General features: G+C 34.7%; 4 protein-coding genes across 4 annotated transcripts; 1 reads left to right on the top strand and 3 right to left on the bottom strand.

The window, feature by feature from the left end:
- The first annotated feature begins 2 nt into the window (after positions 1 to 2).
- On the top strand, positions 3 to 3,529 carry NAEGRDRAFT_78544 (uncharacterized protein). Its single transcript, XM_002681219.1, has one exon. The coding sequence runs from the start codon at positions 134 to 136 to the stop codon at positions 3,512 to 3,514; it is 3,381 nt and encodes a 1,126-aa protein (XP_002681265.1). The 5' UTR covers positions 3 to 133; the 3' UTR covers positions 3,515 to 3,529.
- A 646-nt stretch (positions 3,530 to 4,175) lies between these two features.
- NAEGRDRAFT_46635 (uncharacterized protein) lies at positions 4,176 to 5,105 on the bottom strand (the record flags this gene model as incomplete). Its single annotated transcript, XM_002681085.1, has 1 exon — positions 4,176 to 5,105. One exon carries the CDS (start codon positions 5,103 to 5,105, stop codon positions 4,176 to 4,178), a length of 930 nt encoding a protein of 309 aa, XP_002681131.1.
- A 1,416-nt stretch (positions 5,106 to 6,521) lies between these two features.
- NAEGRDRAFT_78543 (transmembrane protein 131) lies at positions 6,522 to 12,279 on the bottom strand (the record flags this gene model as incomplete). Its single annotated transcript, XM_002681084.1, has 4 exons — positions 6,522 to 11,339; positions 11,383 to 11,852; positions 11,911 to 11,942; positions 12,060 to 12,279. 4 exons carry the CDS (start codon positions 12,277 to 12,279, stop codon positions 6,539 to 6,541), a joined length of 5,523 nt encoding a protein of 1,840 aa, XP_002681130.1. The 3' UTR covers positions 6,522 to 6,538.
- A 665-nt stretch (positions 12,280 to 12,944) lies between these two features.
- On the bottom strand, positions 12,945 to 15,133 carry NAEGRDRAFT_78542 (uncharacterized protein; the record flags this gene model as incomplete). Its single annotated transcript, XM_002681083.1, has 1 exon — positions 12,945 to 15,133. The coding sequence occupies one exon, from the start codon at positions 15,131 to 15,133 to the stop codon at positions 12,962 to 12,964; it is 2,172 nt and encodes a 723-aa protein (XP_002681129.1). The 3' UTR covers positions 12,945 to 12,961.
- Positions 15,134 to 15,892: the final 759 nt, after the last annotated feature.

The following is a 15,892-nucleotide window of genomic DNA, read 5'->3' as shown; positions in this document are numbered from 1 at the left end:
TCCCATTCATCATTACCCACAAAGACTTGATTGTAAAATTGTTTTTAAATTAATATAATTATTAAAACAAAGCGAACAGGAAATTCGATATTTGTACAAGTTTCGGATCAGAGTGTTTTGATGATCTTTTGAAATGGAACAAAATCATCATACAACAACTAGTAATAATAGTGGTGGTAGTGGTGTTGGAGAGGATCAAATACTTACTCTCAATATTAAAAAGAAATATCCTCCTCATCTTCAATTATCTAACAATAACTTTACAGGGAATGGAAGTAGTACGAACAGTTTGAATAATTCTAGTGGTGCTTCTAGAGGAGTGAATGAACAAGTGGAGATTGGTTGGGTTGATACACCAATGGATGAGAAGGAATTGGTTGGTAATTATAATCCGTATGCTATTCCTTTCTCTTCACCAATTACTGCTCGATCAAGACCAACACTCATTTATCCTAATCAAACGAATGGAAGGATTAATCATCAGCAACAACAAATGCACTCGGAGGAAATTATTATTGAGGAGCACCCATCATCAATAGGAACCTCCTCTGTTTATGAATCTTCACACATTCAAATACCAATGATTGGAGTTAAAAAATTGAACAAAATTAGACAAGATAGTAGTAAGGATCTGTCAGAACACATGCCACATATCAATAATCTTAGTGTTAAATTATTGACACATATATTTTCATTCTTGTGTGACCAATTAAATGAAAAGGAGGAACAAGAGGATTCCGAATCGGATGATGAGGAGTTTGATGAGGATCCAGAGGTTGCACTCAATACTGCTAGGAATAAGTTACGAAATGCTCCACATTCATTGGAGGATTTAGTGATGGAAGGGTCTAAGAGTGGCAGCTTGACAACTCCGACAATACCTAAAAGAAAAAATTCAAGTGAAAATAGGAATAGTAAAAAGTATTATTCAGAATTTGAAATTGAAGAGGATGACGGATTAACCTCTGATTGGTTGAGTGCTGGATTAGGACATAAAAAGTTTGTGGACACTGATAGGATTGTAGGGAGTGCAACTGAGAGAATTAAAAATCTAAAGAGAAGTATTTCAGTTCCCTCAATTTCCTTGCTTCTCTCTAAAAATTTCTCAGATTCTGGTCAATCTAAGGATGACTCTTCTATTTTATTGGAGGATTCTACTGCCAATACAGTGAAACAAGGAGCCAAAAAAGTTCTCAACTATTCAAAGGAACAGAAAAAGAAGGAAAAGCAAAAGATTAAAGAGCAAATCAAGTTAAAGAATAGATGTGAGAGGTTTATGGTAAATCATGCCAAGAGAAGACACATTTGGATTCACCAAGGAAATGCAAACATCAGTCTAGTATGTAAAAAGTGGCACATTGCCTCTTGTAATAATGACATGTGGAGCTTGGCAACTATTATGCTCTTTCTCCATCTGAGTAGATTTTCAGTGAGCTTTAGAGCTTTTGATAAGAATGATCTGAACAAGTTGATATCCTCATACTACACTTCACCACAAAGACGTGAGGAAATTCGTAAGAAGCTTCAAGTATTATGTGACTATTTACTTCCAGATAAGGATACTTTTATGGACGCTGTCGTTCAGGCTAACAATAAGCAATTTTCTCTGGAGCATCTCAATCAATTCAGCTCCAAACTTACCTCTGCTATTTCTAAGAGGGCTGGTGCTGTAAGAAATACAGTAAAGGCCACTATGAATTCCATCGATAGAAAAATTACTGCTACCACAGACACGCTGACAGAAAAATTGGAACATCACATTTCACAAAACAAAATATCGAACACTCTCCTCGGTCACGATATTAAGGAAAGTACAGATTCTCCACCTGATGATTTCAATATTGCTGAAGAGGGAGAGAATCAATTATTGGAAGCACCTCAAAATACCGTTACACCACCTGGTGAGGCTGTACCCACCACTCCTTTGGCTGAAAATCAAGATGTAGAGGATGAATTTGAGGTTATTCCATCTCCTCACACTATCAATCAAGATATTATTGATAGTGCCAAGAAGAGAAGAAAGAAACAAAAGAGAATGTCAACCAAGGTTGATATTAGAAACATTTTCGATGATGATGGTTTGGAGGAAGAAGAGGATCCATCCAACCTCCTCTCTTCTAATAGAATTACCAATACACGTAAAAAGAAGAGAAATGGAAAATCATTACAAGATCCAGAATTGAAAGATTTGAACATTCACTCTAAAAAGTATCGCTTCTTCAAGGATACATTCATTGAAATGAAAAAGATTCAACAATTTGAATACGAAAGACTGGTGAATCTGAAAATAGTTGAGAATGACAAACCAGAAAAGAAGGAAAATATTAAATTCCTCCTAAGAAATACCTTTCCAGAAATGCTTAGCACCATTGTAGCCACCACCTTCTTATTCATGTACATATTTACTACCATTCCAGTTATTGCTTCTTCCTCAACAATGTACTATACACCATCTTTGATATTTTGGGTCTGGTCTCTAGTAATTTATTTACCAACTTGGACTGCTGTTTGGATTACCAGTTTTGTTCTGTACAGGAGAATTAACAAGTTGTTGAGTTCATCTCATTCCAACCCTGATAACATGACCTCACCAAGAAATACAGATACAGAAGCTCTACTCCCCTCCCGACAAAATGAGGATGAATTCCAACTTTGCCTCGCATGGATTAAGAGTTGGATCAATCCTCCCTCTCCTGCAAGAGAATTCTATGAGGAAAATTCAATCGGCCTCACGGGAGCTGACAAGACACTCTTTTACATGAAACGTTTGCAAATGAAATTGACCTCACATTCATTCTTTTACCATTTGATTGGAATAATGTTCATCGTGCCAGTCATGATTTTGACACTTTTAGATTTTTTAATGATTCAATTTGAAGTGAGTGGATGGTTTGGAGTTTTTGCAATTCCATGTTTTATTTATTTTGTTGCAGCAATAATTTCAGGATTATTATTCGTCATTGCAATTTGGGATAGTATTGTCTACTTGTTCAGAAAATACATTTCATACGATTTAACTGAAGCCATGAAGAGACAATTAAGGGTCATCTCTATACGAAACTTTCCCTTCTTGCTTGCATACGGAGCTGCAATGAGTTTCTTGCTTGTTTGGTTTTTGGTTGCATTCTCCGCCTTTTTGGATCATCAAGATACTGCGAATGAAGAAAATGTTGGAAAGGAGAATAACCATCCAGACACTAGATTTTCATTCGAGGGTATTGGCTACACTTTTGGACCACTCTATATTGGAGAAGTATTAACATTGTTTCTCTACTTGTTTGCGCTCATAATGCGAAGTAGTTATTACAAGAATTGGCTCATGAGAACGAGTATTTTGTGCGTTGCATGTGCTGCCTCTCAGATTTTCATTACATTGTTGGCCACTACTTCTCTTGAGGTGATGTGCTACTTGACCATTATCATTCCAGTGGTTGGAATTTTCTTAATGGTAGTAATTCCTCAATTGAGATATATTCATCAAGTTGGTTCTAGATTTTATTACATGCTTAAATAAAATCAATTTGTTCCATTTAAGGGTGTATTGCTTACTGATTGGTGCATGACCTCACAAAGAATCTATTGATGGTCCTACTTGAAGTTAGAATGGAAATCAAAGATTCATATTGTTCTCGGCCCAATTTGTGAGTTTGGTCTATGGAATTCATTGCCTTATTGGTCAGTTCTTAAAGGAAGGCCCTAATCTGGCTTCACTTATATGTGGGTCTTACAATATTGCAAAAAGTGGTTGGTATTCTCCTGGTAAGACTGTTCATACGTTTCATGTGAATTTATCAAGTGTTTTCTAGTGAGTGGTTTATGCATGTCGTCACATCCTTCATGATTGAGCATAAAGTAGAGGGACATTGGGTAGACTTTGGAAAATATTGCCAAGTGTCTTATTTCATGATAGAATTGGGGCCATTTTTCCATTTCTAAATGTGTATGTATGCGTGCGCATTGAATTTAAATGTTGTTGTATAATTGATGCATGAACATTAAGTATTCCATATAATTATTAAGGAATCAAGAATATCAAATAGATGTGTTGATCACATATAGCAATAAGCAAGAATATCAAATAGATGTGTTGATAATTAAGTAAATTGATCAAGATGTCCATGTCATGCATGCATTCATCATAATACAACAAATCGTATAAGATTACTTTCATTCAATCAAAACTTACCTAATTCTTCTTTCAGTTCATAAAATCTTCTTTTAAGTGTTGACAAACTACATCCAAGTATTGAACTAGCCTGTGTTTGAGGAAGATGTAACACTTTAATCATTTCTTGTTTGGAAATGACATTCTTTCTCTTTTGAGGTGTTGGTTGTGTTGTTGAATTTGAAGTTGCTATTATGGAAGGAGCATTCATAAATACATGTGTTTCATATGAAGATCGGTTTGGAATTTTCTTTCTATTGTTTGATACAAGTGGTTGTTGAGCTGTTGAGTGTACATCATGTGATTGACCATAACATGTATCATACTGTTCACTCGAAATTGGACTTTTCTTATTACTTGTTGGAGATGCTCGAAAATTCTGATTATTTACATGGTGATGATAATGTGAAGGAGGATTCGAATACACATGCATTGGTGCTGTACCACTACTAGTACCACCATTACTACTGCCACTAGCATCAGTATTACAATTATGGAGTTCCAATCCGCCTCTGTGTGCATTACGTGGTGGAGAAGGTGGACTAATGGGGTTTCGCTGCTGATAAGGATGATATCTGTGCTGATGCAAATTTACATGTTCCCTCTGATATTGTTGTTGCATGGTCATGTCATATGACTGTTGTTGTTGTGCAGCATGATGATAATTGTATTGTTGAGTGGTTCTGTCGAATGATGATGATGCTGGCACGGAAGATGTATCATAGCGAGAAAGAGAAGCAAGGTGCATCCCTGAAGCATGTATTGATGCTGATGATGGAGGTGGAGGTGATTGAGAAATATCATAACTGTGAGGAGTTACAGAGGGCAGATGATTGTGAAAAGAAGTCTTGATCATTTCTTGTTGGTTGTGTTGAGTAATAATAGGAGGGGAATGTGTGGCTGCTTGTTTTGTTTTTTGAACCACCTTGTTTGTGTTCATAATAGTGTGATGTTTTTTGAGTATGTTTTTCGAATCAATTGTTCAGATTTTTTGATTAATTTGTGTATTAACAAGATACTAGTTGACCACAGTTGAATGCCAATATAAATGCACAAGTTATGGATTCGTCGTTTGTTATGATAATTATACTTACTTATCTAGTGGATGACTGGTGCAAAATTTCAGATTCTCTCTCACCAATTCGCTTTGTTTGTTGGCACCCTTTTTCTTGTTGTTTCTGCTTTGGAAAAAAAGGATTTTAGGTAGTTGGATTAATGGGCAAATTGTCTTTGCTTTTGTTTTTTTGAAATGAATTAAAACGACAATTTTTCGAGACCATACAAGCTTGGCTTGGACTGGTGCCAATTTCAGCGATGCAAGTGAATCTTTGTGGCGGAGGGGAGGGCAAACTACAAATTAATTTGGAAGCCTCCACTTTTCTAATTGTTCTACTCGCTTGTTCATGTTACCAAGCGTTTTCAATAACTCTCTTTTCATGGTCTGACCTTGGGTTGAGCTTCTATTTGGAGAAGTCTAAAGATTGGTAAGAAAAACAACTGTAAGACCAAAATTTGTAAAATACTAGTAAGTTTGGGAGAATATTGCATTTCTTGACTTCATACAACGAACAGTTCATAACCAAGCGGTTCGAACATATCATACATCCTTGTCCTTATTGTAACAGCCTGCCATAGATGTGGAAATTGATAATGGGGGAATAATGGTCAAAATGGTGCCAATTAAGAAGAGACGCTTTTTAGAACCAACTTTAGATGACCAACCAAAAGCTGTAAAAATCGTTTGCATCCTAGGTCAATCCTTTTTTGTGTGCCTTATACCCGTTTACATACAAGATTAAAATTATCTCTTGCAACATTCATTATGGTTGTAATCTCCCTTATTATTTTCAGACTGGACACCAATATTAAGGTTGGACATTCTTGAAAGTCTCTCTACTGAACACAAAAGATTTTAGTGGTTGCTATGAGTTCTAATTATGGAAAGAGAATTACTGAATAATTTCTTAATCTCTCTGTTTACAACATTTCAGAATCAAACCAAATAAAGCGACTCATTAGTAAAGCTTAAGAGGTAACTCAAATAGTCTCTAAGAGACATCTCAATGCAACAAACTTTGTGACCTTGAAAAAATCATTTAGCTCTCTTGAAGTAATACTAGTGGAGGGAGAAGTATTTTACTTCCAAACAAACTTTGTTATCGGTTGTCTTTTACAAGATACCATATCTTGGAACATACTTAGAATGGATTCTATTATTTTCGAAACAAAAGCCGAAATTCCGCACCGCTACAAACGAATCGAGTACTAATGGGATTATCTTTTTTCTTGGTTTTAATCTCCCTGATGTACAGTATGTTTAATTGACCAGTGATATAACCAATAGTTGTTGAAGAATGAATAGAAGAATGAATTTTATTTGAGATGTTGTTGTTGTTCATCTCCTGCGTCTTCGGCAGGTAACACATATGAAAATAGTGAAGAGGTAACATCTGGTGTACCAGTTGTACTATCACTGTTTGATGGACTACTATTGTTAGATCTTTGGTTCAAATTGCTAAAGAATGAACTGTTAGTGTCAGTAGAGAATAGACTGTTAGGTCTAGAATCAAACAATGAAAAGTAATTAGTTGGACGATGTTGGAACGTAGCAGCCAATCTATTGACAACAGGTGGAGCATTAAATGCATTGAATTGTGGATTTGGAGCAAAAGGCAAACTATTAGAAGAAAAGTTATTTCCTTGTCCAAAGAATGAATTACTACTAGCTGCTGGAGTTGCCCCAAAGTACCAATAAGGTTGACTTGCTTGTCCAAAACCAAAATCTCTTCTAGTATTATTATTACCTCCAATAACACCTACTTGTTCCTTATGTTGATTTGTATTGTTAACTGGTGAAGAAGATGTTGCTGTTTGACCGATTGGAGGAGGAGAAACTGAGGCACTTCTCAACAAGGATAAAACATCATTTTCAATAAGAGAATTTGATGAAGGGGATGGTGCCATACTATCACTTAAAAGTCCACTCAAGTTTCCAGTACTTCCCAAATCTGTTGAACAGGAACTCTTTTCGTCCAATAACAATTGAGAACTATTTGGAGTAGTATTATCCAATAAATTCTTATAGGTTGCTGAATCGGATGAGGAACGTTCACGAGTCTTGACATTATCGTTCATGGATGGAGTTTCAATAACATTGTTCAAGAGTTCAGTGGTAGAAAGTGTTTGATGATTTTCTCTTCCGCCAAATCTAGCCATTTCGTTCGAGTTTGGAGTTCTACTTCTAGAGCTAGGGCTGAGGACAGATAAATCAATAATACCATTATTAGTTACATTGGCAGTCGTATTGTTTGCATCAGCAACAGCACCACCATTACCAGCCTTGACAGCATAAAACTTTGGCTTTTCATTACTATTGGTTATATTGGTAGGAATTGCTGAAAATGCCTTTGGTTTAATAACGATATTAGCCTCTGTTTCATTGAACTTTTTCTTATTAGATGAGGAATTAGTCTTCTTTTCAAAATGTGGCTTTTTCTCTGAGCCAATCTTTTTGTAAATTGACTTCTTTTCATTCTTTTCTAGTAGTGAATTGGAAGAATTGGCATCATTTTCAAATGTAACATTATTTGTGCTGACGATAGTATTGTTATGAGCAGGTTTTTCTTCCTTCTCCTCTTTTAAAACACTGGTTGGTGCTGAAATGGCACTGCCTTGTTTTGGAGTAGAAGGATGATCTACCACTATTGATTCTGCAACACTTGTCTTGTCACCTGTAGATTCAATCTCAACAATGGTCTTGTCAGCATTTTCTTCCTCTTCATTTGTATTATTCTGTAGATTGGATGCAGCCTTTGTTTGTTTTGGCTTGGTCTTTGACTTGTCAGATTTTGGAATACTTGGAGATTGATTAGTCTTTGGCTTCTTCTTCTTTTCAGCCTTTTCGGAGGCCTTCTTCTTCTTGTTTTCCTCTTCAGCATTTAAAACTTTTTCTTCATCATTCTTATTTTGATTATGCTTCTCTGCATCCATTGAAGGGAAGGTAATAAATGGGAATGAGCTAATGCTAAAGTTTGGTTTGAGGAAATCAGTAATTGAAGTTGGTAATTCATTATCTGCAGAATCGAGTGTCTTGAGTTCACGACATGCTCTGAAAATAATATAAAGAGCCAATGTAAGAACAATAAATGTAGCAGCAACTCTGAACAATCTATGGCCAGTACTGATAGGTTGAGTTTCATAAAAGTATGGCAATACATTATAAGGAAGTGTCAATCTAATTGGATAGGACAACTTTCCTTGATCTGTGTCAATTCTTATGAAAAGATCAACCACAGCAGTAGTAAAATCTGGTTTGTATGAAATCTTGTAACCAGTTGTTTGTCCAGGTTGTAACTCAAATTTGCCACATTTGTGTAATTTGACACCATAAGCATTACAACCCATATTGTCAATACTACTACCTAAAATAGTGACCGGCATATTACCCTTGTTTTGCAATATGAACTTTTTGTGGAAAATTAGTTCAGTCTTTTGGGTATCCTCACTTCCATTATTGCTACTATAATTATTTTGAACAAATCTATTTGTATAATTGTCCCATGTTCCCAATTGTGACTCCTTAATTTCAAATTTGAGAGAGGCAAGATCGTTTCCATTTTCACTGAAAATGAGTTTAGAAGAACCACCATTGCCTGTAAGTTTGACAATATCAAAAATGGTCAAGTTATTTCTAATGTATAAATAAGCGACTGAAGGAGCAGCATCAGATTTTGGAGTAAAAATAATTGGACCTAAATTGGCATGTCTATGAGGTGGAATATTGGCAGAATTCATACCATCTTTTGGAAGTCTAAATTCTGTATATGATTTGTCACCTTGACCATCAATTTTTGGTACATTTCCTTTTGCATTTCTTTGAAGAAACTTGGCAAGAGATCCATTTCCTAAAATTAATTGAAGAGAAATGAAATGATCAGATGGATTCTCAACAGTCAAGTATTGTGACGCACTTGTACCAATATGAGTAAGTTTAAAGTTGATTTGGCGTACTGGGGAAAGTTTTGGATATTCCAATGAAGTAGAAATATTAATATTATAATTAATTCCAATATCTGTTTGTAATGAAACTGTTCCAAGAATGTTAGTATCCCCAGCGTTCTTAATATCTTCAAATAGAGAATTTCTCCATCTATACTTGGTAAACTCTTCAGATGAAATGGTAGAGGACTTCTTATTGTAACTAGAGGTACTAGTTGCAGATTTTCCATCATCCATCATGTAATTCTTCTCTTTTGGAACTTTGGAAGCATCCAAGGTTACATAACCAATGTTCATCTTTTGGTTTGCCTCAATTGTTTTATGAGTAATGACTGGAATGAATCTTTCATCAGATGACTTGATTTCAGAGATGGTAATAGTTCTTCCAAAAGTATTAGTTGCATAGATATTTTTCTTTTGAATTTTACCAGGGAAAGTAACATCAAAAGGTAATTGATTAGTAATGGATAAACTACCTTCCATACAAATAAACTTGAGAGGAATGGTCAAGGATTTGTATTGAGTCACAAACTCAATAAAACCATTTTGTTCTTCATCTGAAGTTGGAGTGTAAATATCCAATCTCATAATTATCTTTTGGTTTGGAAGAATGGCAAAAATGAAAGAATCCTTGTTTCCATCAGCATGCTTGCTATTAATACTTTCACTTAATTTTGTTGGTTTGATAAGAGTTAAAGAGCCCAAATCATCCTCAGGTTGGTAAATCTTGACATATGAAATGGAAATGCTTGATTTTTTGTTTGTCATACCAGTTACCTTCCAGTCAAATATTTTGATTGGTACAGGATTCATATTGGAAACAGTAAAGTAGTGAATCTTTCTACTGCTCAAACCAAGAATACCCATATTAATACCATCATTGGCAGCTTCAATGTTGAGAATATTCTTCTCAGCATTAATTGGAATATGATCTAAATTGCCATGATAGCTATAAAGTGGAATGTACAATCTGGTAATATTTGTATGGAGGATAAGATTAGTCTTGTGAATCAAAAAACTGTCACTTGGATTAAACCGAATAGAAAGTACTCTCTTCTTGCTATTCTTTTCTAAAATAGAACCAGTAGTAAAATCTTCAATAGTAAATCTCTTATCAAACACATCAGCAGAAGTGAACTTGATTGGAACATCAAATCCATTCATTAATACCATTTCATTAACCTTTTCTTTACCATCACCACAATAAAAAGCTGTACTATTCATTCTATAATCTAAAGTTCCATGAATAATACGAGAACGGTATGGAACTTCAATAATACCAGCATTTTCCTTTGATGTAGTATCATTGGTCTTGAAAATAATTTTTCCAGTAAATTCTCCTTGTATCTGAGATGTATAAGTAACCTTTGCAACACTTGAAATTGATCCTTCTTGAAGAAGGGTATTCTTTGTAAATTCTAACTTTAATTGAGCATCAGTTTGTGCAATAGATGCTTCAGATACTAAAACTGGATTTGGAGATGAGTTAAGGAGTACAATGTCACGAGTTCTCTTCTCATTGGCAGAGATGAAAGTTCCAAAATCAATTTCATCAACAATACGATGTACTCCACTCTTTGAAACAATAAATTCAACAGGAATAATAAATTGTCCACGATTAGTATTAACATGAACAAATCCTGTATGTTTTTTAGGTTGATTAGCATGGAAATTCAATAAAATAATAGACTTTGTTTGGTGAGGTTCAATTTTCCATAATGATAAAAGTGGATTCTTCTTATTATAAGTTTTGTCATTTGAATTTTGATCTGGTAAACTCAATAATAAAAAGTCTTCACTAGTGTAAATTTCCTTGATTAATAATGATTCATTTTGATGTGGATTATGCATAAAAATAGGTTTTCTATAATCAGCACCAACAGGTAATTTGTGTCCAAGAATTGGTTTGATGTTATAGGCATTTTCAATACCTCCACCAAATGCCTTAAAAGAAAAAACTCCAAAGTTCGTATTAATAGTAATAATTCCTTCAGATCTTTTCAAAATTCTAGGGAGAAAAATAACATTAATTGTTATCTTGTTATTTTCTTTCTTACTAATAGATGGATGGAATAAAAGAGACTCTGTAGATACTGATGTTATTTGAAGAGCTTCTTCTTCTTCTCCATCCTCTTTAGTGATTGTAAATGTTTTTGCAATAGGATTGCAAAGTGGTCTATAAATAAAGTTGAAATAAATTTTTCAATAATAACACATACCTTTCTTCAAAGTCTAATGATGGTGGATCAAATAGTAACTTGACTCTTGTATTTGTAATCTCAGCGTTATTAGTATTTGAAGTTGGCATCCCAGCATTGCCCTTTGATGATTGGTTTGATGTTGTGCTTGAGCCATCACCACTGGAACTTCCAGAAGTTCCATCAATATTATTTCTCCTTACCAGTGATACGGAATCAAGCTGTGTTGTATCATCTCCATTATCTTCATCAGTATGGGCATGTTTTTGTTGTTCGAGGTCAATTATATCTGCCTCATCAACATTATAGAGTTGATAGTTTAGACGATTGGAAGACTGACTAGCTCCACTTTCTTCTTCCTCTTCGTCATCTTCTTCCTCATCATCAAGTTTTATATCAAAATGGAGCTTTCCTTTGTGCGTATTTACAAGTTTGTCTCTAAATTGTTGAAGGTACGTCCTTCTTTGATTTCCAATAAAGTCCTGATCATTCTATTAAAAAGCAAGTGTGTTAGAACAAAATTTACTCTTTAGTATTTCTCATACTTACAATTAAAATATTAGAAAATTCATTTCTATCGGCTACTTTAAATTTCCAAATAAATGTTGTTTGTTAGAGAACGTGATTTGTTAACATTATATTGTGTGTATACATTTTAATGGTACGGTTAGATGAATTCTTCGTAATGCTTTACATACCTTGCGAATGTATCAGGTTCTTTATATATGTAAATTCTTGGGGAGACTTATCTTCATTATTGTTGTTTAGTTGTTGTTGTTGTTGGTTTTTCACTATTTGCTCTGCTACAGCTGGTGTAATAGCATAGCAAGCAGAAATTGCCAAAACTCCACACAATACAAACAATACAATAATTGAAAAGATGATATTTAAAACTCCTCCTTGCTTGTTATTTGACATCATGATACTAGTAATACTACTACTATTCAATAATTTATCCAGTTATTGTTGTCGAAAGTTTCCGGAAGTTTTTTTTCAATATTTTGCTTCAATTTAAAGATGAACAAAATACTTCTGAACTACCAGTAATAATAACCACAATAATATACTCTTGTATAGAATGCTTGGTTAGATAAAAATTACTACAAAGAATACCAAGAAGTCTGCTGAGAAAAAACAACTTTCCAAACGCGCAGACAACAAAAGTGAGAGCGATAAATTTTTTTTTGATGGTGACAAAAATAAATTCTGCTGACGACAACCTGCAAGAACCCTCACGAGAATTATTTTGGCGCCCAAATGATTGAATATGGCCAAAACTTGCATCTAACGCTTGTTATCTTCAATTTTCAAAAAATATTCCTCACAACAACACTTTAATTCAAACATTTTATTTACATTTATCACAATTTCTGAATGATGAAACTGATTTTTTTCATTGTCACAAAGCTATCCAATACATTTTGAAAGGTTGAAATTGAGAGCTCTAGATGGCATACTTGTCTCCTACATAAAAGGATAAGGCCTGAGTTACTTAAAGGATCAAGTTCTCATTTCTTCTCATACAACCATCACCTGTTGTCAACTATGAAATTGATTTGTGCTACTTGCAAAGATTGATAATTATTTCGAACAGTCAGTTTTATTTTCTCTTTGACTTGGTTTTTGTTGTTTCTTGCCCATAGAGAAGCAAATGATCATGTTCAACACTTTTTTCATATCTTTGGGTTTCTTCTTTCATTTCCAAACTCTTCAAAAACACTCCTGCTTTCTTGTGTCCTTTTTCACTTGCTTTTTGCAAGAATTCTTTTGCTTCATGTTTCTTTGATTTTGAATATCTTAGAATTAGTTCTGCATATTCGAACATGGCATCGACATTTCCAAATTCGGCCGAGGCTCTCATGTACCTTATTCCCTTTTGGAGAGAATCATGAATAATTTCTTGTGATTCCTTTGTGTCGAGATCTCGTGCCATCAATCCCTCACAAACCAATTCAGATGCCTTCATGTAGAACACAAATCCAACATCATCTAGTTTATGAATCATTGATTTGAACTTTTTCATTTCCTTATTCTCCTTGGAGAGATTGGCAATATATTCATCTCGTTGTAAAATTTGTGCATTTCTTTGCTCAATGACTTTTGTTAAAGTGGTTATTTTTTGATTGACTTCTTTGATATCTACATTGGATTGAGAGCTGTACAATTTGGCATCAAATGCTATTGAGTCAAGTGGAGAAATGCAATACTCTGAGTGCTCTCCACAAGTTGACTGAGAATTATAAGATAGTGAAGGAGAAATGGAAAGTGAGCTATCACATGATGGACTGTCTTCTTCCATTGCTGGTGTATCTGGTATTGAAATATCCATTACTTTTTTAATGACACTATCCAAGATGATTGAGTCTTCCTTCTTCTTTTTTGAAGAGGCTAGGGAATCTTCAAATTCTTCAAATGCCTTCCTCTTCTTAGAGCAAGGAGTACGAGGAGAGGTCATGGTATTGCAAGACTCTTCGTCTACATCATCTTCCTCTTCATCTTCATCCACCATTTCAGTTGAATGGAGTTCATGAGCACTGCTCAAATCATGCTCCAAATCATTCATATCCTCGTCATCATCATCCACAATTACAGCAATGACATCTTCATCCTTTACTTTTGGTGCATTATTTACAATTGAACTATTTCCACTTTTTGAGGAAGTTGTACTCTTCTCAGAGTTTTTCCTTTCTTTCCTATTGGGATTCACTTTTGGGGGTTCAGAAATGATTGGTTTAGATTTACTTTGGCTGGTTTTTTGCTGTTTTGGGGAATCTTTCTGTTTAATCTTGTTTCTGATGGTGGATGGTTTAAGGGAAAGTCTACTCTTACTCGTAGAAAGAGTTGTAAGAGCCTCTGTTGATTGATTTACAGCAGGTGTAATTGGTTTCGATTTTACAGAAGAAGAACTTGACTTTGTTGGAGTCTGAGAAATTGTTGGTTGAGTTGAACTCTTAATTGGTGATTTGAATGAGTTTGATGCAGGAGTTGATGGTGTGCTTGATGGTTGTGGTTTAGATTCGGCTTTCTTTTTTGAAGATGAGGCAGCCAATTGTTTCTTTTTCAATTTCTTCTCTTCTTCTTCCTTATTATAATATTCAAAGTCGTAACCATCCGATGACATTACATCTATATTCTCTGCAGTAATGTTATCATTTTGGTTTGACATCATGACTGTCCTTTGTTGAACTTGTTTCATGACTTCTTCGTATTCTATTTGAGGTAGGGCAAACGAAAGACTATTCAGAAAATCCTCACTTGCTTGACGTTGGTGATGAGGGTCACTTCTCTCTGGCGTATTTATGGAGGTTGATTGGTTCACAGTAGGTGGATGATTATCCTTTGGTTCCTTGTTGCTAGAATTGTTGGATTGTTTTTTAGGAGAGCTGAAAGAGCAAGATTGTGAAGGAGTTGGTGAAAGAGTGGTAGCTGTAATGTTGTTGCTTTGTGGTTGGGACTTATTGCTTGTCTTTCTGGCAGAGAGTGGAGGTGATTGGATTAAAATACTCGTATTGCAATATTCAGCCGATGATGATAATTGTTGTTCCTTCCTAGTCTTTGAAATGCTTGATGATGAAAGTGAGGCAACTGAAGAGAGCACACTGCAACTCGATGATGTATTGGAGGAAATAGATCCCGAAATGCAACTATAATTACTTCCACTCGATGAGCTTGATTGTGTATTTGAGTTAAGGCTACCTGTAACCGATGTATTATTTGATCTGCTATTGTGAGAAGAGTTATTTTTTGATAGGATCCCACTCAACAATTTCATTCGTTTTTTTTGTTTTATTAAGTTTATTACCGTTAAGGCCGGAAGTTGACGTATTACTTTATCCTTAATGACACTAAGAATCAGCAACGAATGTTTTATTTCAACGATTATTTAAAACTCGACCGGATGAGAACGATCTATTAAAAACGAATCTGAGACAGCATCTTTCAAATGACCATACAATGCATGTTAATGTACTCTCTGTACTTCAATTTTCAACATTAAGAAATTGTTCAAAATAAAACCTTATTGTAAAATTGACATAACAATGATTCATCGATGGACCAGTATAACACCTTAAAGTTGGTCATTTGTCTCTAATTAAGAGATAATTAACCTAGCCATCGTGTTGATGATTTTTTAAAAAATACAAAAGCGTCATCATGCTCTCACTCACCAAGAATAACAGCACCAACATGACCACTAACAAGGCAACAATTGCCGGATGGTCAAATTGTATTCTCAAGGTTGGACTCAATGATGGAAGATATTTTGTTGGAAGATTTATTTGTGTTGACTTTTCTTCGAATTTAATATTGAGAGATGTAAGTAGTGGTTTGTTATTCGGAAAGAAAATTAACAATTAATAATTCAGACAACAGAATATAGGAAAAGACCAGAAACCGATGAAGGTGAATATGATGAACGAAGAATTGGATTGGTAATGCTCCCAGGCAAGATGGTCACTTCTTGTGGTATTATGGATTAATAGAGAAATTAGAAAACTTTTTGAAACCATCTTTTTAATGTGAATAAGAA

This window comes from Naegleria gruberi, assembly GCF_000004985.1.
Source record: "Naegleria gruberi genomic scaffold NAEGRscaffold_7, whole genome shotgun sequence".
Lineage (NCBI taxonomy): Eukaryota > Heterolobosea > Eutetramitea > Acrasida > Naegleriidae > Naegleria > Naegleria gruberi.
The sequence above is the reverse complement of the archived record's forward strand: the minus strand, read 5'-3'. Positions and strand labels throughout refer to the sequence as shown.

Bases quoted from the DNA above. Each gene is read 5' to 3' on its own strand.
- NAEGRDRAFT_78544 (XM_002681219.1), top strand. From the start codon at position 134: ATGGAACAAAATCATCATACAACAACTAGTAATAATAGTGGTGGTAGT.